Consider the following 27,205-nt stretch of genomic DNA (forward strand, 5'->3'; position numbering starts at 1 on the left):
CATAAACATTTGTAAACTTAATTCTGATTAAAGTTTATTAACTCATTAAAAAAACTGAATCATCCCAAACAATTTTGAAGCTACCTTTCCAAATAAATTTGGGGGGGCCTCCTCAGTTTTCTAAAAATTATCCTTAATAACCAGAATGATTGGCTATAACTCAGACTGAATTCTTGTTCAAAATACAGATGGAATGTTATATTTTTTAATAAGGACTATAAAACTCACAGGAGGAGGTAACCAAATATTAGATATCTCTGGGTCTGAGTCATACCATGACCTTAATGTTCAACTCCTATCTGAGCCTATAATCCCCATCCAGGGTTATTATATTACTACACAAGCTTTTAGATTAATTTCACTCTTAATATTTTATTTTAAGGTATACTATATATTTTTAATACACATTAAGCATGATATTTTCTCATTTGAGGAACTTTAGAACTCATGTAAATACTGCATTATTTTCATATCCTTTCTACCTAGTAGGGCCCCTAAATTTATTTTAATTCTAAAATGAAAACATTTAATTGGATCCTTTATCTTTCCATCATGTCTCACCACAATTTCTAAGGTTGGTCTGTTCAGTTCCTATCAAACTTTGGTGTTCTATGAATAGAAAATTCAAGGAAAAACATCTTGTGTAAATTTAAAAAGGAAAACCTACAGTTTAATAAGATTAAAAACAAGGAAAGGCAGAAATAGAGATTTTAAAGAAAGGAAAAAAGATTGGAAAAATAAAATAAGACCAAAGTTAGTTTGTAAAATATGTCACAATATCCTCTGTCCTATTAAGATGATTAATTTCACAAATTCGATCTGGGTTTCCTAGCAGCCAAAGTAAAGAAGGAAGCATAATCATATTTTTCATAAGGCAAAATTAAACAATTAACTCTGAAAAAATGACAAATATCCCTAGATCTGAATTTTTTGAGAATTTTATCTCATGGGTCCTCCTAAGAGGATAATTTACAATGCAATTACTAGGAATGAACTAGTGCTATTTAATAAACTATGACATTTGAAACAAATAAATGAAGTTCTGCTGGGGGTGGGGAGGTAAAGAGTTCTTGAAAGTGACACTTTCCTGGCAGCCATCTGGTTGTTCCCGGATAAAGTCCTCAAAGATATCTTAATACAAAATCTGAATGAAAATGTAAGAACACTGTTTTGTTTTTGTTTTATGGTAGGTGATTAAACCCAGGGGTGCTTTTACTACAGTGCTACATCCCTAGTTTTTTTTTTTTTTTTTTTTTTTTTTTTGAGTCAAGATCTTGCTAAGTTGCTGAGGGTCTCATTAAATTATCCAGACTAGCCTCAAACTTGTGATCCTCCTGCCTCAGCTTCCAGAGTTGTTGAGATTACAGGTGTGTGCCACCGTGTCAGCAAGAACACTGTTTTTTTTTTTTTTTTGGATCCCTCAAAATAAACCAAGAATATGTATAATGACCAGCATTTCAGTTTATCTCTGGAGGCCAAAGTATCATTATTTGAAAAAGAGGTAGATGAGAAGCAGGTGGAATAGGCTAGATAATCACTAAGGATCCTTCTAGCTCTGAAAAATTTAGATTCTTGATTCAATCTTTACTGAGCTCCTGCTTGTCCTGTATTTCTCTGAATTGGAAAAAAAAAGATTTCTACACATATGCACACAATCCTTTGAGTATTCCATAATTTTGCTATTCTGGAAAGTAGGTTTGCTGCTATTTGCCTGTTATTATAGCAGGAAAGAATTCAATATTTGCACACCAATTGATCCATGAAAGTCAACAAAGAACAGACAGCCTCTGTCCTCCTAAATTATTCATCTGTGGACTCAGATGAAAGTTAGAACCCTTCATTAAATATTCAAAACACTTTCTGACAGCTACTATCAGAAATTTTCAGATTGACGTGCATATGGGTACATATGTTAAATAAAAGGAATTTAAACCTTAGTCTTTTAAACTGTGATTGTATTTAAACTCCGAGGAACATTTCCCACATTAAAAACACTTAACTGAAGACTTGATTAAAATGCTGGGCTTCTGAAACCCTGGGAACAAAATTAGGCAGAGCCAACAGAACCCTTAGTAACTTAATAAGAATGACAGAGTGAGGCTCACAAAATATTATCAATTTTCATAGGAATTTTAAAAGATAATAGTAGAATCTTCAAAGCATTTCACACTATGATTATGCTCTGTAACTCTCAGATGCCACAAACACATGACTTTATACGTACACTGTATGTATATATTGTATATACACATATCACATGTATATTGTATATTTGTAGAAGAAAATGTCTATAAACCTGGCTGAGAACACTTTGTCATCCACTCTTTCAACCTCAGAAAGAACAATTATGTAAAAACATAAAAATCATTTTTCAGATAATTTTTACATTAGTAGTGTTAGGGGACAGATAGATGAGGATGGTGCGAACATGGAGTTAAGAAAATAATTCTATTAAACTGGGTCCACTGTATTGACCCTCACATGCTTTCTTTTCCAAGGAGCAGTTTACCTAAAGCCCTGCCTGGCCTAAGTGGACAGGATATGTGGCATTCCCCAGTAGACTACCTATTTGCAGGAAAAATGCAGGCCCAGGATAATGTTGACAAGAGGAACCCAAGTTAACCTGAAGGAGGAAACTTTTGTGATCAGATCCTGAAATTCTGAGAGATAAGGTTAGTTCCTCCTAACCATAAAATCTGTAGGAATATATGGTTATGAATCTAATTGAAACCATTCAGCCTGGGCCAAGATGACCTAAAGTTGCCATAACAGTGGGGACTTGAAAGTTTGTCATCTTGTTGTAAGTCAAAAGTCAAGAGGTGGACCTGGGAGGGACTCTCTGGAAACTTCTCTGGGATCCCCAATAAAACTGGAGTGCAGGAAAGGCACACTATACCTGTCCTTCTGAGACGACTCACTCTCTCCCTTAAGAGTGTCCCGTTCCCCTTTTCCTATCCCTTCAATAAACACATTACTATTACTCTGAGCAACATGTCTGAAATCTTACTGACTTGATGGCAAGAATCAGTGTTTGAAGGTGGTCTTCATGCTGTCTCAGTTTCTTAGATGGTCTCAGCTCTGTAACAGTAGGAGTCTGATATTTTTCTAGAAATGAAGTTGTCTTAAGTAAGTTATCTTGGCTACCTAGATACTATGCACAATATTAATGACATGGTTTGCTAAAAACATGAGCCACTCTTGATAAGTTTCCAAAGAAAAAGAAAAACAAAAATCTACAGTCTTTCTTCAATAAATTTGGCAGTTGCATTTCTAAGATAAAAGCACATTAAATTCTGCAAAAGTGTATTCGTAAAATAGTATTAAATTCTTTGCTCAGATAATTATAAAGTTTTTTTTACACCTACTTGAATGTACAGACATTAAATAATTATGTGGGATATGGTTATGGGTTGTTTAGTGACCACCCAAAATTCATATTTCCATAACCCAACCCCCAGTGCCTGAACTTTATTTGGAAATGGGGTCACTGCAGGCATTAGTATTAGATAAGATGAGGTCATGTGAGATCAGGGTGGGCCCCTAATCCAATAGGATCAGTGTCTTTATATAAAGAGAATATTTGGATACAGATATACACACACAGGGAAAACATCATGTGAGGATGAAGGCAGAGACCTGGATAATTCTTTATAAGCCAAAGAATATCAAAGTTGGCCAGCAAACCATCAAAAGCTAGGAGGGAGACACAGAAGAGACTCAGACAGCCCCCCAAAAAGGCCAGTCCTGCCAAAACCTTGATCTCAGGTTCTGGTCCCAGATCTGTGAGATAATGTATTTCTGATATTTAAGTCACCCAGTTTGTGGTTCTTTGTTGCAATAGTGCTTGGAAACAGATACAACATGTGTTATAGTGATACTTATCAACAGCTATCTTTCTTTAATGTTATTTTTTAAAATCTGGTGAGTGTAGGGCCCATTCAATATATTTCATTTTTATGCAGTGCCATGTAAATGATATATTGTCTTTTGGGGAATGAGGGAAGATATAGAGAGAAAGCCATACAATTCCCAGGGTGGAGGTAGAAGCATCTTATGGGACATGAGCTGAGTACCTGATGAACAACCCTACGTTTCAGGAAAAGTATCTTCGGCCCATGTCCCATCACAGCCCTAACAGCATCATGGCAGTGGTGTCATGTACAACAGCAGGGCTGGTGGCAGGCCAGAGCAGTCAGCCAGTCATTCTCCAGGAAGTGGCTCTCAGTTATCTGGATGTTTCCCTAGAGACAGAAAAAAAAAAACAAAGAGAAAAAACAACAAAGCCCTTATAGAGTTTATATTGACATACTTTGGGGGAAGTGCCTATTCCCAGGGTGAACTCTCCTAGGCCACAGAAGTTACTGAGCTGTAGAAATAAGGTGGCTGCCCTCAGGCAACTCAGAGTCTGTCTATGGAAGGAGTACCCCAGGAAAAGAAATACTGAGCTGTTAAGGAAGATGGGCATGCCCATGGCAAAGGGAAGAAGGGAACCTGGCAAGATGAGCACCTAAAGAGTCAGAGCTGGTAACAGCTCCATGGTACTGGACAGTATGTCAGTTACTTGACAGCTAACAAGAGATCATTTTTTTAACACCCTCTACTGGACAATGAGCTGGGTTTTTTTTGTTTGTTTGTTTGTTTGTTTTTTCACCTGTAACATTGCTAATATCAAATGCATGGAGGTTTTCCACACCAACAACCAATTCTCCAGCTCTCTGATACCAGCTAAGTGTCCCACAATCCAGTTCAATATTGACACTAACTACCCAAAGCCAATATTAGACTCTATATGTTTAAAGGCTATTTCCCAAGACTATCTCACTTCAGACACCAATTGCAAATATAGCATTATCAGGTTACCCATACTTCTGTCTGATTTGGATACAAATTTGGGGTACCCACTAACCCTCCTTCTAAGATTTATAATTTACTAAAAAATTCATAGAACTTAGGACATTACTTACTACTATTGGGTTATTATAAACGATAAAACTCAGGAATGGCCAGATGTTAAAGATTCATATGGCAAGGTATGCGAAGAGCCATAGCCAATCTATACCCTCTCTGGGTGCCTTCTTAATAATCCAGAAACTCTGTGAATCTCAATGTATAAGGGTTTCAACAGACCAAAGTTAGTTTGTAAAATATGTCACAATATCCTCTGTCCTATAAGATGATTAATTTCACAAATTCTATCTGGGTTTCCTAGCAGCCAAGGTGAAGAAGGGAGCATAATCATACTTTTCATAAGGCAAAATTGAACAATTAAATGTAAGCAAGAACAATTATTAAATCAATCTCCAGTCCCTCTCCCCTCCCTGGAGATTGTAGAGTAGAACTCCAAGTTCCAGACCTTTAGTCAAGGTTTGAACTTCTTTTTTTTTTTTTTTTAAAGAGAGCGAGAGAGTGGGGGGGGGAGAGAGAGAGAGAGAGAGAAGTTTAATATTTATTTTTTAGTTATCGGCGGACACAACATCTTTGTTTTGTATGTGGTGCTGAGGATCGAACCCGGGCCGCATGCATGCCAGGCGAGCGCGCTACCACTTGAGCCACATCCCCAGCCCCAAGGTTTGAACTTCTTGACAAGCAACTCTCACCCCAGAGCTACCTAGGAGCCCACTAAGAGTGATCTTATTAGAATAAAAGTCTCTCATCACTCAGGAAATACCAAGGGTTTAGGAACTCTGTGTCCAAAACAAGGAACAAAGACCAAATATGCAGTTATGCCAACGGGGTAAATTATTTTCAGTAATCATTATGTTCTTGAATTGCTTAGTTTTGATACAATACCTATAATACTTTCAATATTAAAGACATTATTTAAATTTTTGTGTGAACTAAAAGGTGCACATGCCCAAAGAGATTATAGCTTAAAGTTTTTCTGTAATAAATTTTAAACATGTAAAGTTTCCATGTAGTCACATAGAACAATAAAATAAAGAAACTCAAGTTCTGTTTATAATCTTTATAATCACTGTAAGTCACTGTTTAAATGCTTGGATATGTAGTTCCAGCAGAATTGGAGAAATAAACTGTAACTATAGTGAACTCCCCTAATCCTGAAATACTCATAGACTAAGCTCCCCATATGAATGTGTTATAGTTTAAGCACACTACCATCTGACTGGAAGCTCTGAGCTCACTTCCATGTAGAACATAATATATGCTAAAGGATAAGTATTAAAAACAAGCAACTGCGAATCTTCTATATTAATTATTAAACTCAACAGCAACCGCAAAAACAAGTATATAGAACCAGTATATAGAACTTAGACCATCAAAAGATTACTTTCTCCTCACCCAGCCCTTGGGAGGAGGACTTGAAAGAAAGCAAAGGATGTATAGCAGGCCAGTTAGGAGAGAGCTCGTGGAAGAGAACATGGAGGCTTAACTTGGGAAAATACATTGAAAGAAATTAAGGTGGTGGGACATGATGACTGATTGGCTCTTCATTTGGAGACAGCAATGTGGCCATATTAGCTTCCAGTTTTCTGGATGGGATATCAGGTGGATTGTGGACTTGTTGGTATGTGAATAGGGACGGATACCAAAGTAATAGAAGTAATTGCCTAGGATGACAGGGTTGTATAATAATTCTAAAACTTCATGATTTCTAACAAAGGAAAAGAATACATTAGCAAATCATGTCTCCATTTTGCAACTAGGAAACTAAGGCACTGAGGGGGTGAAATCACTCTCCCATAGCAAGTTAGGAGAAAGATCGGGTTAATTTTATTTTTATGGGAGAGTGGGTACCAAGGATTGAACTCAGGGGCACTCAACCACTGAGCCACATCCCCAGCCCTATTTTGTATTTTATTTAGAGACAGAGTCTCACTGAGGTGCTTAGCATCTCACTTTTGCTGAGGCTGACTTTGAACTCTAGATCCTCCTGCCTCAGCCCCTCGAATTGCTGGGATTACAGGTATGAGCCATTGGTGCCCCAACCCGGGATTAAATTTTACTTCATCATGTGGATCCAGAAGTTTAGTGTAACTTCATCTTAAGAACCCATCCTTGCTAAAACTTTGCAGATAGGAAAAGAAATACTAGAGCTTGTCACTTTGCCTTACCAAGGAAGAATTGTCTATAGACATCAGTTTCTGACAAGTGGAATTCATACCTAAAGAGCAGGAGGTATGAAGGAGCAATATGAACTATTTTTTTCTAAAAATAGATAATGTTTTAAATTTAAACATGGCTTTCAGCAATTCCAGGAAGGCTGCCAGAGATGTGGAAGGAAGCCAGCAGAACACAGTGTCCAACCAGGAGGGAAGGTATCTCAAGTGCTGGAGAAGCTGCTTGTGCTAGTATTTGTCCAGACTCCCATGCAGGTATCTTTCCACTCCAATTACACTATGAGCTACTTGAGAACAAGACTGTATTTTTGCCATCTGATATTCCCAGTGCCTAAGCAAGGGGTCTCACACATGGTAGGTGCTCAATAATTGTAAAATAATGAAAAAAACTCAGTGGAATAGAAGGAATACCAGGATATAGGAATCAATAAACTGGATCTAGAAAAAATAAAATATGCATCCCTAATCCAAAAGACTTCTGTCAGCTCTAAAATTCTGCAGAAAAGATGGCCAATTCCTGAAGAATTAGCATTTTTCTCTCTGGTTATGAGAAAGAACCAACAATTCAAATGTCAAGAGCTATCTTCCTTCTTCCAGATCTTCATTCTAAGGAACTTCAGGGTAAGAAAAAGCCTACAATTTGGTGAACATGGGTCAGGATTTGAACCATCTTCCTGCTCCAAGGCAACTGTTCCCTCCACAGGTCCATTTCCTTCCTTCATTCACAGAATTAATGAAAATTTTTTATAACATTTTTTCCTGGTATTCTCTTTAAAAGTGTCATTATGATTCTTCCTGGGAATTGGACACTCATGTTATAATATACTGGAAATTATCAATGAAGGCTATTGTATCCTGTGAATATATATATATATATATATATATATATATATATATATATATATATATATATATATATACACACACACACACACACACACACACACACACACTGACTCACATACACAAGGGGAACTAAAATTGAAGCCAAACAATATATTTTATGTTGTGCTGAGGATCAAACCTAGTAGTCTCTTGCACCTGCTAGGCAAGTGTTCTATCACTGAGCCACAACCTCAGCCTCAGAAATTCTCTTGATTGATTTGCAACCAATCTCTCAGTACTGGTATTGGCAACTATAACACAGAGAGAACCAAGAACACTTCAGGTGCTGTTAACAGAACTAAATTTTCTAGCCATATAGACCCTTTCTATGGCAGTTAGTGACTCAGAACTCAGAACAAAACTCACTGGAGAATTTTGTAGATCAATATTTTCCCCTCTGGGCTAATAAAATACTTACTTTTGTTATGAAGAATGACTTTGGAAACTTGTTTTGCAGAAATTTCTATATAATATAAAATACAGTAGAAATTAGAAATAAGTTGGATCGGTTACACTCAACCATAATAGCTTCAGTTAGGACACAGTTTAGGAAGTCCCATCAATCTCCTACAATCTCCTTGAATGAATGAGACCTTCCTTTGGTCTCTTTACTGTATTAAATTGTTATCAAGCAATAAATAAGTATCTATAGATTTATACCAGACAGAAAGTGACAAGACTCCTGTAACAAGAACATTTAGACTAATCTACTCATAATCTGATTTCCTAGTTTTTATTTCCTACATATTTTTATGTATACTTAATCTACAACTTCCTGTGTTTCCTAAGGACCTCATTAACTATCTTCATGTATTTTGCAAGCCATAGTGGTATTCATGGCAAAATTGGGGTTCACCAGGTGGCTGACTATAGCAGTGGCTTTCAATAGTTCCCTATCATTACCTGTCTACAAAAGTAGTTAGCCATCTTTTGTATTCAGTACATTGTTTTTAAACCAGCAAGTATTCTACATGGTTTTTTGAGAGAAAGTCATTGGTTGTATTTCATCAGAAAAAGGGTTGATAAAAGAGACATGGGTTATTTTGATTATAAGCACATGTTAAAAAGTAAAATCTATATATTGCCCATGCATCTTACACATTACTATACAAGACCAAGATGGGAGACAGAAGTACAAAGTGAAGATCTCACAAACACATTTTAACTTTTTGAAATTAAGATGAAAATGATTATACTTCATTAAAAAATGAAAAAATCAAAACAAATAATATATCAAATAAGGCACAATTGAGGACTTTCCTTTGCAAATTGGGAAGGATTTGGACAAACTCGGATGTATTTGCCTCACTATTAGATAATCAGGTATGGAACAGAGGTCTTTCAGACATTCCTCTGTTCCAAATGCACACATTTAGAATCATCACTGGTTAGATCATATTAAAGGCCATGAGATAGCATGGAACCACCAAAGGGAGAGGGTATAATCAGGGAAGAAAAAGACCCAAGACATTCCATCATGGGGAGAGGAAAGAAGATGAGGAACCAACAAATGGAGAAGGGAAGTTGAAATTCAAATTGCAGAATATTATATATCAATTTGCAGAGTGCTCACGCCTCAGAGAACCAGAATATTCACCGAGCGCTTGCTTTCTACTAGTCACTTCCACATCCTGGAATTTTCCTGAAAAAGAGATTGAACTCAAATATGCAGGGGCCAGAACAAGGAAAAAAATCTCCTGATACAGGTGAGTTCAAGACCAGAGAGAGGAGTGAAGAGTGCTTGAGAAGGCAGTTCTCTTGCAAAGGAATTTTTAAAATACTCTTCTCAATTTTTTGAGCAAAGAAAACTACTTCTGTGGAACAAATATGACCTGTATGGGTTTTAAGTTTGTGACACCTTCTATTTGTATTAACTCTTCAAAAGATAAAATATTCCTAGTTTCTAAGCAGCATAAAGGGATCCAAGGCTTTGAAACTAGTAGCAGGCCAAAGAGCCCATGTTCCTTTTACTATACCAAATTGCTCTCCTGAAATTTCTGAAACCAAGTAGGCTGTAATCTAAGCATCAAGCTGGGTCTTCTATAACTTTTGAAGTGAACAAAAAAAGTAGAGAAATTTATTTCATTTGTTCCAAAATATTCTCACTACAACTTTTATATTTCTTGCCCCATCCCATCCATGTTCTAAATTAAAAATAGAGCTTTGTGCATTTTTTTTCTTTTTCTTTTCTTCCATTTTTTTTAAATTAAAAGTTCCACATCTTTGAAGTGTGAAGGAAATGTGTGGAACCTCTTTTGGTTTTGATATGAAATTCCCCAAAAGTTCCAGCATTAATGCCAGCAGTGAAATTATTAAATCACGAGAACTGTCACCTATTACAAGGATTAATCTATTTGATGGATTAATGACTTGAAAGGAATACTGCATTGCGTGGTAATTGTAGGCAGGTGGTGCATGGCTGGAGAGGTGTATATGGAGGTGTGCTCTAAGGGATTGTATCCTGTCCCCTTGGCTCCTCCTCCTATTTCTCTCTGCTTCCTGGCTGTCATGATGGGAACTGCTTCCCTTCACCATGCCCTTCTACCATGATGTTCTGCCTCACCTCGGGCTCAGAGAAATGGAGTTGACCAACCATGAGCTGAAACCTCTGAACCCGTGATCCCAAATAAATGTTTCCTCCTCTAAATTTATCTTGTTGGGTATTTTGGTCAGTGACACACAACTGACTGACACAGACTCTAAACTCAGATGAAGAAGTTCCAACACACATCCATGTATCTTAAGGGCTTTGAGGAGTATTCATGCCTCCCTGAACATAGCGCTGGTAATCAACTGGGCCCAAATGCGCCCATTGTTCCTGGACTTAACTTGCCTTTTTCTCTCTTTACTTTCTGATTTACTTTGGGATTCTGAATGCCTGTGTATAATAGGTGGTGTGTGGGCACTCTCTCTTGGCTGTACCCCTGTTTTACCTTATGGAACTCACAGGGGGCAGCAGGAAGAATGTTAAGACAGTAAGGTGATGAGTGAGGCCAGGCTCTGCCCTGTACTATCAAGGTGACCTTGGGGCAAGCCACACAGCCTTTCTGAACCTTGTTTTTCATTTTTTAAAATTCTTTAATGGGGATCAAAATACCATTTTTTATTACTTCCTCAGATGATCCTGAACCTAAAGTATTCATCATTTCTCCCCTATAAGGACACTTTATTAAACTTTCTGAGCTTAAGGATTCTCATTTTAAGAGTAAGTATGGGGCTGGGTTTGTGGTTCAATGGTAGAGCACTCACCTAGCACAAGGAGGCACTGGGTTCAACCCTCAGCACCACATAAAACTAAATAAATAGATAAAATAAAGGTCTAAAAAAGCAAGCAAAGGGAAAATAATGTGATGTGGAGAGAGGAAAAAGCAGGTTTAAAAAAAATTAGACGGTGAGCATGGGAATCACCTTGGGATAGAGAAAGGAGTGCCCACCTAGGTACAGAACTTACAAAACTCATGCTTTAATGTTATGTGCTTTAGAAGTTCCTCACTTCAGAGACAATCTTGTGTTCCAGGGAGTGGGAACAGTGTGAGGGCAGAGCTGAGGCCACAGCTGCTGGCCCAGCTGTGAGTTTTCTTACTCTGACTCTAAAGCAAAAGGCTGTCTGGTGTTCAGGAGTGCCTGGTCTGTGTGAAATTACATGACTTAAAATAAAGACTGTGAGTGGTACCTTCAGAACTGAAATGGGCTCCAGAAAGGTTGATTTTCAATCTATTCATAAATGATGAATATTTAATGAAAAAATAAGTATTAAATTTACCTGTCTAAAAATATTTGTAAATCAAAGTATAACTCTTATAGGATATTGATGTTTATCATCTGACCATGAATCTATAATGATATCAGTGACCACAAGAAACAAGAAGACAAAAATCTGAAGAATCAACACCTATGTGTTAGCTTTATATCATTGTGACTATTACCTGAGAAAAACAACTTAGGGGATAAAAGATTTATTTTGGCTTATGGTTTCAGAACTTGGCCAACTGTCTCCAAGGATAAAACATCATAGTGGTAGGATGTGCCAGAGGAAAGCTACTTGGCTTATGCAACCATTAAGCAGAGAGAGAGAGAGAGAGAGAGAGAGAGGAAGAAAATGGGACAGGGAGAAGAAATAACTTTCTAGGGCATGCCTCCAGAGATCTAATTCCTTGAACTGTGCCCCACCACCTAGTTTCCACCACTTCCCAGTAGTACATTCAGTTATTGATGGATTAACACACTGATGAGATCAGAGTCCTCCAAATCCAATCACTTCCCAATGTCCTACCTCTGAACTACCAAAGTCTCCATCTCTGTATTGGGGAATATGCTTTCCATGCAATAACCTTTGAAAATATGCCAGATAGAAACAAAAACATTTGACCTCTGGTATACAAATGATCTTGCTCATTTCACATTGTAAAATACATTCAGTCTACCTTCAAGAGTCTTATGGTCTTAACAGTTCAGCATTGCCCCAAATCAAAATGCAAACTCTTCTCTAACACTCAAAGCAAACTTTTAGCTATGATTTCCTATAAAAATCAAAAACAAATTAAATATTTTCAACATAATTTCACAGGGCAAATATTTACATTTCAAAAGAGAAATAGGGGCATAGAAATAATGAATGGGACCGAAGCAAGATGGAAACCCAGCTAGTCAAACAATTCTTATAGCTCCAGTATCAGTGGCATATGGTGGCAGGATATGGCTTCCAGAAAGCTTGGGCAGCCAGCCATGCCCCTATGGCCTTGCTGGTTACAGCCCATGTGTTTTCTCTCTTAGGCTGGCTCTGGTTGCTGCCTGAAGCTTTCCTTAGCAGATGTTTTATGTTCCTGGCATGTTTAACTTCTTGAGTTCTCAATTTAGGTTTCATTCTCACAGCTTCATGTATTGCTCTCTCAGAGGATTCCTGCAGAGATTTTGATCCTGATCATATTGACTGGCTTTGGAGGCCTTCCTTTGAAATCTCAGTGGAAGCCTTCATGATGCCATAACTTACATTTTTTTATGCCTGCCAAACCACCACCACATGAGTGATGCCAAGGTATGCTGCCAACAAATCTGGGCCTGCCTATACCACGGTTGGTGTGTCCCCTGAGTGCCTGGATGACTAAGCATGCTGAAATGAAATGAAATGAATTCTGGGGTAATAACTTCCTAGGTGACCCTGCGTAAGCAGGGTGTCCCAGCAATCTCTTCTCAAAGTAAAATCCTTCAAATGAGTTTACACTCTTACACCTTTAAAAATGAGATGGGTGGGGTCTTGCCAATTATAAAGATGCCCTCAAATTATCTATCCTATTGTCTGGGTGCAAAGTACTTAGCTTCTCTTTAGTGGTACTAATCTCTTCAGCAATCACAATTACTTTGTCCCAATTTTACCTGAACTTTTCTGGACAAAAAGCCAGTTCTTCAATTCTTTCCATCATTCTTTTTGCTCCCAATTCTCATTATAAACCTGACTAAAATCTGCCAGCAATACCCATGCCATTGCCTGAATCCTGCTCTGTCTTGAAAGTCCATCAAATTAATTGGTCTATTATCTTTAAATTCAGCCTCACAAAAAGTTTCAGGATAAAAATGTAGATAAGTTCCAGAATGTAGCATTCATGGGCTCTAGTCTAATTCCCCATAAAGTCCTCATGTGCACAAATCTTCATGTGTACAATCTTTACTGTCCACATTCTTATTGGCATTCTAGTCTTCCATGATCACATGAAACTCATCTATTAAGCTCTGCTTATAACATTCTAAGGCTTTTCTAGCCTGCAGCTTCTAACTTTTCCAAACTCCTTCTGAAAGCCAGTTCCAAAGTCTTCTGAACCATAAGGTTAGTTATAGACACAGTAACAACCCAACTCCTGATGCAAATTTTCTGGGTTAACTTTTCATCACTGTGACAAATACCTAAGAAAAATAACTTAGATGTGAAAAACCTTATTTTAGCTCACAGTTTCTGAGGTTTCAGTTCATAGTCAGCTGGCTCTAAGGCAGAAACATAATGGCAAAGGATGTGGCAAAAGAAAGCTACTCAGCTCATGGCAGCCAGAAAGCAGGGAGAAAGAGGAGGTATGGAGGAAGGGACCAGGGACATGAAATACATTTTCAGGCCATGCCCCAGTGATCTACATCTCCAACCATCCCCACCCCAAATAGATTAATACACCAATGAGATCAGGGTTTTTATTACCCAGTCACTTACTAACATCCCCACTTCTGAAAATTGCTGTACTGGGAACCAGGTTTTGAGCCTTTTAGGGACATTCCAGATCCAAACCATAACAACTTAATTCAAAGTTAATTTAATATTTATTGCAAAAAGATTATGCCTGAAGATGCTTCAGGTCATTCACCTACAAATTACACATGTAAATATCATTCTGGGATGCATAAATTTTCACACAAATTAGATGACTATTTTTAAAAAAAAGAAATTTATTTCATTTTTAGTCCACATTACATTGTACATGTAAGATAGATTAATTGATAATACTTAAATGATATTATTTTTATCTCAACATGATCCAGTACAAAAACTAGACAATGATTTAATATAATTTCAATAAATGTTGGAGTTTTTTCATCCAATTACTGAGATAAAAATGAAGCTTTTTTTTTCTAAGATTATTCTCCCTAAAGTGAGACACCTGGCATCATTGAGATACCACTGTAAATTAATTTAAGAGGTCAGCATTAAAGACCAAATATTCTGTAGTAGTAATATACATTTTTTGTAGAGTGTTATGGTAAAAATAATATTATTACTAAATTAAGAATCTTTTGAGAAGGAAATGTGTTAGGAATTAGCTGAAGTTCATACATATCATATATTCAGAACAAAATAAGCTGTGATATCTAATTAAAATACACATATCTGTTATAAGACTTAGGAGTATTTCATATAATACTATTAAATAAATTACAAAATAATCCATTAAACAGTTTTTGATATTTATATGCAAGGGAGAATCTGTTTTCTCTATTTGATATATATCATTAATCAAATCTGAGGAAAGTTTAAGCCTCTAAAAAACAACTTTGAAAATCAGTCATATAAACAACTCCTCCAAATTTTTATTTGTTCAATATCAATTATATAATTTTAGGCAAGTAGTCAATGAATGCAAATCAAAAACTTCAGCTTTTACCATTTATTTTGAAAAGCTCTAATTATTAAAATAAAGCTCAAAAACAGAAATTCACTCAAATGTATTCCTAAAAAAGAAATGGAGAAACTGGAAAAAATGTGCAGAACTCACACATTAATATTTAACTCTGAAATTTTTGAATAGTATGTTAGAATAACTTTTCTATTGGAAGTCCCTTTTGAGGAATTTAATGGGATAATTTTATATTCTGCACTGAAATGGAATTTTGTAGGGAAAAACCTACAAAATTGCAGCATTTATATTTGGAACACATTCAAAATTATCATAAACAACTTCTTTTTTAAATCTTTTTTAGTTATACATGGGCACAATATCTTTATTTTGCTTATTTATTTTTATGTGGTGCTGAGGATCAAACCCAGGATCTTACACATGCAAGGTGAGCACTTTACCACTGAGTCACACCCCCAGCCCATAAACAACTTCTTTGTGACTTTTGTTTTATAAAAATATTTGTTGAATGGAGATAAAATTGGTGAAAATATTATGGCCACTACATCTACAAATTCTAATGCAGAAAAGGTTAGAATTAATTTAGGAATTATGTAAAAATTAGGATTAATCTTTTTTTAAAAAAATTATTGGTTCTTTTTAGTTATACATGACAGTAGAATGCATTTTGATATATATTGTACATACATGGATTATAACTTCCCATTCATTTGGTTGTACATGATATGAAGTTACATTGATTGAGTATTCATATATGAACTTATGAAAGCAATGTCTAATTCATTCTACCATCTTTCCTATTTCTATCCTCCCTCCCTTCCCATCATTCCCCGTTTTCTAATCCAAAGTACTTCTATCCCTCCCCGCCTCCCTTATCATATGTTAGCATCCACATGACAGACAGAACATTTATTCTTTGGATTTTGGGGGATTGGCTTATTTTACTTAGAATAATAGTCTCCAGTTTCATCCATTTATTAGCAAATGCCATAATTTTATTTGTTATGTCTAAGTAATATTCCACTGTGTATAAAAAATAGTTGCAACTATTAACCAGAACCCAAACTAATGGGGCTTTAACAGAATCTAACTTACCTGCAAGAATGGAAATATTCAAGGTCCAGCCCCCTCTTCCCATCCTGTCATATCTAAGAAGGGAGAAATTATAACTTATGCAACAATGGTCTAGAAGCGTAGTCTCGTAAAAGACTGAAACTCAATAATAATAGGACTATAAATCACTTCCCCTGCACACACACACACACACACACACACACACACACACACACACCTTATCATCACAGTACTAATTATGCATTTATAGCAGTTCCTTTTTCTTAGTACATCATGTCTGGCTATCCACAAAAAAAAAAAAAAAAAAAAAAATTATAAGGTGTACTAGAGGGTATTAACACACACAGTTTGAAGAGGCAAAGCAAACATCAGAGCCAGACTCAGATAGGGCAGGGATGTTGAAATGATCAGACCAGGAATTTGAAATGTTTTGGCAGAGTTGTTGGAATTATCAAACCAGCAAAGGACTGTGATTTATCTAAGTGCTCTACTGGATAAAGTAGACCGCTTGTGAGAACATATAGACAATGCAAGTTGAGAGCCAAAAATTTTAAGAATGAAACACAATTAGATTCTGGAGATCAAAAATACTCTAACAGAAATAAAGAATCCTAGCTGGGCATGGTGGCACAAGCCTGTAATTCCAGAGGCTCTGAAGGCTAAGGTAGGAGCATTGCAAGTTCAAAGCCAGCCTGAGCAATTTAGCAAGACCCTTAGCAATTTAGGGAGACCCTATCTCAAAATAAAAAATAAATAGGGCTGGAGATGTGGCTCAGTGATTAAGCACCCCTGGGTTCAATCCCTGGTATCCCTCCTCCCAAAAAGAAATGAAGAATCCTTTGATTGGTTTCTTAATAGACTGGAAATTACTGTAGAAAGAATCTTTAAAATGGAGGACATCTCAATAGAAACAACCTAAACTGAACAGCAAAAGGTAAGCATTCTGAAAAAAAAAAAAAAAAAAAAGAACAGAGTATCTGGGAAATGTGGGGGCATCTCTAAAAGTCAGACATATTCATGATGGGAAAATCAGAAGAAGGAAAAGAGAATGGAACAGAAGAAATATATGAAACAAGAAAGACTAAGAATTTCCCCAAGTTAAATGTCATACCAACCACAGATCGAAGAAACACAGAGAACAGACACCAAGTGGATACACACCACAAAAGAAAAAAAAAGCAATTTATGCGTATAATTTTTAAACTATAAAAATCTATATATAAAGAAAAATTCACAGAAGAAATGAAAGAGAAAAATACTTTATTCATATTGGAGAGCAAGTACAAGAATTACTTTTGACTTCTTCAGAAACCATGCAAAAAAGAAGAGTATAGTATGAAATATTTAAACTATTGAGAGAGAAATGCCCCTGTCCTAGAATTCTGTGCCTTGCAATATTATTCCTCAAATGTGAAAAAAAGAAAATGACTCACTTAGATGAAAATTGAGGGGATTTGTTTCCAGTAGACCTGCCTCTTAAGAAATGTTTATGTACAGATGCATGATTTGATCTTTTTATTTGTCTGTGACCAAACTTATTGAAAAAAGAATGTGATCGGGTTTTCAATTGATAAAAAGGAAGGCAATCAGGAGAAAGGAAAAAACAAGGGTAGTGATAAGGTAACATTCATATTTGCTAAAAATGGGTATTAAATTTGGGCCAAAGTTTTCTAATAGCTAATTATAAGACTAAACATTATAATCCAGAATACACTAAAATTAGTAGAAACTTGAAGGATCCAATTATTCCACCAGCCTTCCCAAGCTCTTCTTTCAGTACAGAAGCATTTATGAACTTCCTTCTAAAACAAAATCAGAATTCAGATTCCAGTTGTATTCAAAATAAAAAATAAATAGACCAAAAGTATTGTCCAGGTATATTACATTGAGGATATATTGCAAACACCACAAATTACACCTTAACAGGCTTGTATCCTAAAAGGCAATGTCATTATTAGTGCTCACAATGCTATACACTGTGACCTGAAGAATAGTGAGCAGTCCTTGACTTAACTGCTACAGGAGCAGCAAGCAGGACAGCTCTGGGCACATGTAGGTACAGCCCTCCTCTCCCATGTCACCACAAGGAAACCAGAATCCTCAACCCCAGCCCTGTAGCAGTTGGCTTAACTCTTTGAGTTCCCTAATGCATGGTGAAATTAAACAGTTTGGCACCTCCCACAAAGCAAATGCAAGAATGACTGAGCAAGCCAGGCACAGATGCTGCAGGGAGAAAAGGAGCCTGTTGTGGCCTGCTAACAACTCCTGCTTACATCTGACACACAGAGGTGTACATAGAGACTAAGTCACAAGAGAAGCACTTTTATACCTCTAAGTCTTCTCTAAACATGCAACTGGAAGGACAAGTCTTGGGACTAACTGGGGGCTGCCCTGCTGATGCAGGGAGCCAAAGTAGAACAAAATCTGCAACTCTGTGGCCAGTCTGCAGTGAGATTAATGAGGACCGCAGAATTGCCATCAGCACAGTGTGTGTGCATTCATGTGTTTGTGTGTGTGTTAAGAAATTGTTCTTGCACCACACAGCTCTTATTCTGTCTGTTCTGTCTCCTTCTTTAGTGATGGTGTGTCTTCATAAAACAAAGTACACACTCTGCAGCTCCTCCTCTCTCCTGCTTACCCCCAGCCTGGTCACCTGAGAAGAAAGATTTGTTTAGTTACCACAAAGCAAACACTGCTGCTGGCAGAACTTTTGAGAAGAAAAGTCTTCAACTGACCAATACCACTCACCTTTGGCTCTAGTGCTGTGGAATCCCAGGCCACTGAAACACTTGAGTGGTGCCCCAGTGTCAGATCTTAACCCAGCTGAACAGATGAAGCAGTTACCTTTGTCTCATTTTACATTGAAGTAGAGGTCTCAGATACAGGCACTGAAGGAAGCCATTCTCCCTCTAGCATGCAGAGGTTGAAGAGCAATATGGTCTAGGTTCAAATTAGTTTTGTCAGGTACTCGCTGTATGATCTGGGAAAGTTACATTCCCTGCTTCTACTTCTTCAGCCAGAAGGAGGGTCAAAGTTTCACTTCTTCAGAGGGTTATTGTGGGGATTTAATTAGCTAATATATCTGAAGGGCATAGAACAGGGACTGGCACAAAATCAGAGTTATATATACAATTCCCTAAATAAGGTGGTTGAGGCTAAGTAAACAAGGAGTGAGCAGATAACACTAAACTTGACCACAGCGAGCAGAGGCTGACATCTCCTGGCTCTACCACAAACAATCCAATGTCTCAAGCAAATCACTTACAGTCTTTAGGTCTTATTTTCTCCAACTTTATCTAGCAATATCAACTTCTTTCCAGGATTGCTTTAAAAGTCCATGAGATGTTGAAGCCATCAACATTTTGTAAATAAGTATTCAAATGTTGGATGTAAGTCCTTCTGTGTTTATTTTCTATTGTAATAGCTTTATTGACATCATACAGCTCACCTATTTGAAGTGTACACTTCAGAGGTTTTTAATATTTTAAGTTATCCAACTATCACCATAATCAATTTTAGGATATTTAGAACATCATTTTCCCCAAAGAAGCTCTATATCCTTTAGTAGTAATCTGTATTTCTCATATTCACCCTCAGAACTAGGCAACTTCTTTCTGTCTATATAAATTTGCCTATTCAGGACATTTTATATAAATGAATTATGGAATGTATTGTTTTGTAATGGAGTTCTTTGACATAGCATGATGTTTTCAAGGTTCCTCCATGTTTATAAAATAGATAACCACATGTTATGCATCCAAATTATGAGCAAATGTGTGGTGAGCCGCTTCTGCCGTTTCTGCAGACTATGGTCGCCATTACGAGATGGCGCTGGCTCCGCTGTGGTATGTGACAAACAACTCCTTATCTGAGAGAGTTGGCACATGATTTTCACCACCCTGTGAGAAAGTTCCACGCGGCAGCTTTGCATTGGGGCTTGGGATGCTTTATTAAGGCTGGGAGGGCATCCGGGAAGGAGAGAAGAGGAGAAGAAGAAAGAATAATAAATATCAAGGGACCTGAATAAACTGCTGAGAGAAGATTCCTGAGTTGCGTCTTCCTTGCGGGCAAGGGGTCGCGACAAGTGGTGCCGAGACCCGGGAAATCAGAACTCTCAGTAGTCAGGGGTGGTGCACCGGTTAGTCCCCAGGTAAGTGGGATCCGCGATCAAAGCGGGGTTAGTCCCCAGGTAAGGGGGATCCGCGTTCAAAGCGGGGTTAGTCCCTAGGTAAGTGGGATCCGCGACTAAAGCGGGGCAGCTCCTCTGTCTGTAATGAAAGAGGAAGCCTTGCATTTTATTGCAGCCGCGCCGTGTACTTTTGCTTCTACTTTCGCTTTTGCTTTCTGTGTTTTTTCCGCTGCGTCAGTGTGTTTCTGTTGTCTGTATTTTTTTTGTCGTTGTGTCATGGGTGCCACATCTTCAAGTCCGCTTCTTCTGGCCCTAGATGGCCTGTTACGTTCCAAGGGACTGGAAGTGAAGCATAGTACATTACAGAGATTTTTACAAAAGGTAGATATCGCTGCACCGTGGTTTGCATTTTCGGGCAGCCTTATTGTGCCTAGTTGGGATAAATTAGGCAAAGATCTTGATTTTGCATCTGAGCACGGCATGTTAGAGGGTGGGGTGATACCCCTTTGGAAAATGGTCCGAGGTTGCCTTACGGATGGCAGATGCCAGGAAGCACTTGCTAAAGGACAGGAGGTTTTAGAGCGATTACATGAGGAAAAGTCGGAGACGGCAGAAAGCGAAGTGACTCGTGAAGAGGGGAGTGTGCGGAGCATGACACGGGGGAGGAGACGGTTGTATCCAGATCTCAGTACGCTGCGTACACCCCCATGCGAAAGTGGGTCAGAGGAGGAGGAGGATGAGGAGGAAGAGCTCGGGAGGCTGTCTTGTCAGCTAGGGAGTTTAGCTATAGGAGAAGGGAATAAAAAGAAACAAGGGCTCAGGAAGAACGATCCCCCGGATCCACCGCCGTATGGTGGGGGCACTACGGGGAGAGCTTTCCATGCCCAAACATGGAGGGCTGTTCACGCTGAGATGGGTCTTGCTTATCCAGTTTTTCAGGATGACAACAGGGGAAGAGTCCATGAACCCTTAGATTTTAAAATTGTAAAGACCCTGGCGGAGTCTGTGCGCACTTATGGGGTGGATGCCGCCTTCACACTGACTCAGGTGGAGAATCTATCTAGATACTGTATGACTCCCTCTGATTGGGCTAGCCTTGTTCGGGCTTGCGTTTCCCCGGGTAAATATCTGGACTGGAGAGCATTCGTGCTAGAGGGCGCAATAGAGCAGGCCGCCCAAAACCATGCGGCAGGACATCCCCATTGGGACAAGGATATGCTCTTAGGGCAGGGTAGATTTGCAAATCAACAGACAGGATTTCCTCTTGAGGCATATGATCAAATTAACAACATTTGCATTCGGGCATGGAAGTCGCTTCCAAATAGAGGAGAGGTGTCTGGTAATTTGACCAAGATTCTACAAGGCCCTACAGAACCCTTTTCAGATTTTGTAGCAAGGATGGTGGATGCCGCTGGAAAGATTTTTGGGGATCCTGATAGAGCCATGCCCCTTATCAAGCAATTGGTTTTTGAGCAGTGCACTAAGGAATGTAAAGCAGCAATCACTCCTTATAAAAATAAGGGCATAGAAGCATGGATGAAAGTGTGTAGAGAGATTGGAGGACCTTTAACTAATGCAGGTCTTGCAGCTGCTGTCCTTCGGATGGCAAAAGGGGGCAGTCCTGGTGCCGGAACATGCTTCCACTGTGGTCAACCTGGTCATTTCAGACGTGAATGTCCTAAAAAAGATAATTTTACTGGACTCCCTCGCGGTGGCCCTTTCAATGGCCTTCGTCAACCGGGGCTGTGTCCAAAATGTAAAAAGGGAAAGCATTGGGCAAAAGAGTGTAGATCAGTGAGGGACATCTATGGACAGCCTGTTTCAGCTGGGCCAAAAAACGGCCGAAGGGGCCCCCGACCTCAGGGCCCACAAATATATGGGGCAATGGAGAATGTCACACCCAAACCCGAGACATGGCCATCTCTACGCCATCCCATGAGACGCGGAGAGCCACTACAGGTGCCGCGGGATTGGACCTCTGTTCCACATCCAGACTCGTACTAACACCTAAGATGGGAGTCCAATTGGTGGAAACTAAATTCAAAGGACCTTTACCACCTGGCACTGTAGGCTTGCTAATTGGACGTGCATCCTCTATATTGCAAGGTCTTCATGTCTTTCCTGGAGTCATTAGTCCTGATACTGTAGGATCAGTAAAGGTTATGGTGGAAGCTCCAAGGGGTATTGTGTCCATTTCCCCAGGAGACCGGATTGCTCAATTGCTAATTCTACCCAGTCTGCATACCCGCTTTCCTGCTGATTCCTTTTCAAGGACAAGTGATGAGATTGGAGTCACTGGAGGGAATTCTGTTTATTTGTCCTTAGATATGAATGACCGTCCTACTTTAACCTTAACCATAGAAGGCAAATCAATTTTGGGATTGCTAGATACTGGAGCAGATCGTAGTATAATAGCACAAAAGGACTGGTCAAAGGGGTGGCCGGTGCAGCTCTCAGATCAATCACTAAGAGGTTTGGGATATGCCCAAGCCCCTCAAATCAGCTGTAGACATCTATCTTGGAAGGACCCAGAAGGACACAATGGCACCTTTCAGCCTTATGTACTTGATTTACCTATCTCTTTATGGGGTCGTGATCTGATGAAAGACATGGGGTTTACTCTTAGTAATGACTATTCTCCGGTGTCTCAACAGATTATGCAAAATATGGGGTATAGGCCAGGTCTAGGACTAGGAAAACACCTACAGGGGTGTAGGCATCCTGTGCAAGGTCATCAAAAGCTTAACAGATTTGGTCTGGGTTTTTCCTAGGGGCCACTGGGGCTCAAATACCCATAACATGGCTCACCGAGGAGCCTGTTTGGGTGCCTCAGTGGCCTCTTCCCTCGGTTAAATTGGCAGCGGCCCATAATTTAATTAAAGAACAACTAAACTTGGGTCACATTCAACCTTCTACTTCTCCATGGAATACTCCCATATTTGTTATTAGGAAAAAATCAGGAAAGTGGCGCCTACTACATGATTTACGAGCAGTTAATGCTCAAATGCAACTTATGGGGCCCATTCAAAGAGGGCTACCTCTGCTCTCCTCTATTCCTCAGGGCTGGCATATTATTGCTATTGACATTAATGACTGTTTCTTTTCTATTCCTTTGCATCCTAAAGACTCACAACGTTTTGCTTTCACCCTTCCCTCGTGTAACCACGAGGAGCCAGATCTTAGGTTTGAGTGGGTAGTGTTGCCACAGGGAATGGCTAATAGTCCCACGATGTGCCAGATGTATGTGGGGAAGGCACTCGCACCTCTTAGGCATAAGTATCCCTCCATCAAGATTATTCATTATATGGATGATGTGTTATTGGCCGCTAAATTAGAGCAGATAGTTAATGAGGCCTATAAAGACTTAGTAAAGCTGTTAGCTCAATATGGGCTACATATTGCACCTGAAAAGGTTCAAACGGGGAATTCTATTGAGTATTTGGGAGTAATAATTGGGTATGATAAACTAAAACCACAAAAAATCACCATAAGAACTCAAGATCTCCAAACTCTAAATGATTTTCAAAAACTGTTGGGAGATATTAATTGGATAAGGGGATATTTACATATTCCTAATGGTGTGCTCCAGCCTTTGTATGCTACCCTTAAGGGTGATCCAGATCTTGCTTCTCCTCGTAGCCTCACCAAAGAGGCTAGAGCGGCCCTTATAACAGTAGAAGAAGCCATAAAACATGCTACTCTATACAGGCTCCAAAGTGATAAATCTTTCCAATTATGTGTGCTTGCCACTATGCGGCAGCCTACTGGAGTACTGTGGCAAGATGGGCCTTTACTATGGATCCATCCACATATATCCCCAGGAAAATCTTTAGAATACTATCCTGATGCTGTTGCAGCGTTAGCACTTAAAGGGATTCACCAAAGCATTCAATTTTTCGGACAATCACCTTCTTCTCTTATTATACCCTATACTAAGGCTCAACTTAATGTTTTGTGTGCTACTCTAGACAACTGGGCTATTCTATGTTGCTCGTTTCAAGGGGATATTGATAATCATTACCCTTCCCATCCATTACTCCATTTTGTTAAAGAACATCCCATCATTTTCCCTAAGGTAACTTCACCCAATCCAATTCCGGGGGCTGTTAATATTTTCACTGATGGTTCCAAGTCTGGAATGGGAGCTTATGTAATTAATGATTCTCCCCCTGTTCAGCATCAATTTGCTCCTGGTAATCCACAATGGGTTGAACTACAAATTGTTATTGAGGTTTTTAAACAGTGTTCTTTTCCTTTTAATCTTATCTCGGACTCCATTTATGTGGTACAAGCACTCAAAGTCCTGGAGGCCGTGGGAGCTATTAGTAATGCCCATAATGTATCTGCTTACTTTAATCAGCTTCAACAACTTATCTGTAGCCGCACTGCTCCCTTTTATCCAATGCACATACGGGCTCATACTTCTCTTCCTGGTCCGTTATCACAGGGTAATGCCTGTGCGGACTCAGCCACTAGAGGCCAGTTGATATGCTTGGCTTCCTCCTTAGAGGGGGCTAAATTATTTCACCAAAATTTCCATGTTAATGCTTTAACGCTGCGCAGGCGTTTTTCCATTTCAAGAGCGGATGCTCGTCAGATAGTATTACAATGTCCCCATTGTGTCACATTTCTTCATCCCCCTACTTATGGAGTGAACCCACGGGGATTAAAACCATTGGTTGTCTGGCAAATGGATGTGACGCACATACCTGACTTTGGTAACCTCAAGTATGTACATGTTTCTGTTGATACGTGCTCTGGAGTTATTCATGCCTCTGCTTTGTCGGGAGAGAAGGCACGTAATGTTATCACTCATTGCCTAGAAGCATGGGCAGCATGGGGTGCTCCTGCATCCCTTAAGACTGATAATGGACCTGCTTATACTGGCAGACAATTTACATCCTTTTGTTCTACCATGGGAGTGCAACTTACTCATGGTCTGCCTTACAATCCTCAAGGACAAGGCATTGTTGAGCGTGCTCATCGCACCTTAAAGGAAACTTTACAAAAACAAAAAGGGGGAATAGGAGCTGAACACACTCCTAAAGAACGCCTGTCCTTAGCTCTCTTTACCATTAATTTTTTAAATTTGGATATTCATGGTCGCTCTGTGGCTGATAGACATGTGTCCCCTCAGCCCTCTGTGATTGGTTATGTTAAGTGGAAGGATGTTCTTACAGGCCAATGGAACGGCCCCGACCCCGTGCTGACATGGGCACGAGGATCTGTATGTGTTTTTCCCCAGGATCGCACGGAGCCGTTGTGGGTCCCTGAACGCCTGACAAGAAGAGTCTTGACATCAACCGACCAGCAACAAGAGATACCACAGCAACCCTGTGATGAGGATCTTCACTCTGCTACGTGCTCTGGTTCTGGTGCTGGTGCCGATGGCACAGACGACACCAATGCAGTGGTGGGCAGTGGCACGGGCTTGGCCAATGCCGATGCCGGTTCATGGTAGTTCTAGTGTCCTCCCCACTCTTTTCTCTACCTCATGTGAGATGTCTGCTCCCTGTGCCTCTCCTAGAGGGGACGTGGAAAGCATTTTTAATCGATCTCAGGTTAATCTCACAGGAGTTTTTTGTTTCAGCCTTGGAAACGCTAATTGCATTAGCCTTAAGACCAAAAATCTGACTAACTGGGAGGACCCATTGCGGTCCAATCAGGTCTCAGGGAGTATTATTAATGCTGTACTGAGCCAAGTAGTTTCGGGGAAGCAATCAGGTTCAGGGACCCCTGTAAATAGCTCTGCTTTAAACATAACTACCTTGGCTATGATCTCCAAGGTACTAATCCCAGTACCTCCTTCTTTTAATAGTACTTACAATGCCACTCATTTCAAGGCCTCTCCTTACTGTACCCCTAATCTTGGTTTCCCCCCAACATTTACGCCTTGTCAGGATCATTCTTGGGAGAAACTTCAAGTTGCTAAGGGTTTCTCCTTTTCCCCCTCTCTTAAGAGGTATGTTTATAATTTTAACCATAGTGCCAACTCCTCTACAGGAGTAGGTTGGTCCTGGTTTCAATGGCTGATTTCCAATGAGAAGGGGGCTTCAGCTGATATTTCTGCATTGGCTCAATTGCTAGGAGCCAAAACCTGGCTGGCTAATGTTTCTGGCACTGTTAGGAAAAGTGAACGAGGTAATAGGCTCACATCTGTTTCGCTCAACTCTTTGCTATATAATGCCACATTGCCTCCTGCAATGGTCTGCGTCCAATCCCCGTTCTTGCTCCTTTTGGCTAATAATACCTCATCGGGGATGCTGGATTGTTCTAGTGTTACCTGTCTCTTATCTGAGTGTTGGAATGGTTCTTGGACTGTAGCAGTGGTTATGAAAATTCCAACCTTTGTCCCAATCCCAGTCACTGCGGACCCAGATAAATTCCCCATTGTTGAACTACTTAGAGTCCGTAGAGATTTTGGAATTACGGCAGCCATAGTGACAGCTGTGGCAGTGTCTGCTGCCGCAGCAGTTACAGCTGGAGTAGCCATGGCCAGTCAAGTACAAACTGCTGCCACTATTAATCAAGTTGTTCAACAAACTTCCACTATACTTGAATCCCAAAATTCAATTAATCAACATATTTTGTCAGGGATTTTAGCTGCCAACCAAAGGATAGATTTACTCCAAGCTCAGGTAGAAGAATTGGCTGACTTGGTGCTTTTGGGTTGTGTTGATCAACGTGCACATTTATGCATAACCTCTGTCAGATTTAATGATTCCAGAAATGCCTCCCGCATCATTGGCGAATATTTGGCTGGAAATTGGTCCATGGCAGCGGAAGACATGATCCAGTCTCAACTAACCCAGATAGCTGTCTTGAACAGTACCCGTGTCGAACCAGTGACTTTGGGTCAATTCACCGATTGGATATCTTCTGCTTTTTCCTTCTTCAAAGAGTGGGTGGGAGTAGGCATTTTTGGT

The 27,205-nt window shown here is 39.3% G+C and overlaps 1 protein-coding gene across 3 annotated transcripts in view; it reads right to left on the reverse strand.

The window, feature by feature from the left end:
* The window catches only part of LOC114081183 (uncharacterized), a 220,761-nt gene that overhangs the window by 47,917 nt on the left and 145,639 nt on the right, over nucleotides 1–27,205 (reverse strand). The window contains exon 8 of one of the 3 annotated variants that reach the window (XR_011704068.1): nucleotides 4,074–4,241. Coding sequence is in view for 1 of the 3 variants with exons in the window: in XM_071600482.1 (XP_071456583.1) it covers nucleotides 4,155–4,241 (87 nt within the window). In the remaining 2 variants the exon portion in view is untranslated. Of the gene's footprint in view, nucleotides 1–2,743; nucleotides 4,242–27,205 lie in introns of those variants that run through there. The other 2 variants (XM_071600482.1, XR_011704070.1) reach the window with 2 other exon arrangements.

Source organism: Marmota flaviventris, chromosome 13 (genome assembly GCF_047511675.1).
Source record: "Marmota flaviventris isolate mMarFla1 chromosome 13, mMarFla1.hap1, whole genome shotgun sequence".
In the NCBI taxonomy this organism is placed as follows: Eukaryota; Metazoa; Chordata; class Mammalia; order Rodentia; family Sciuridae; genus Marmota; species Marmota flaviventris.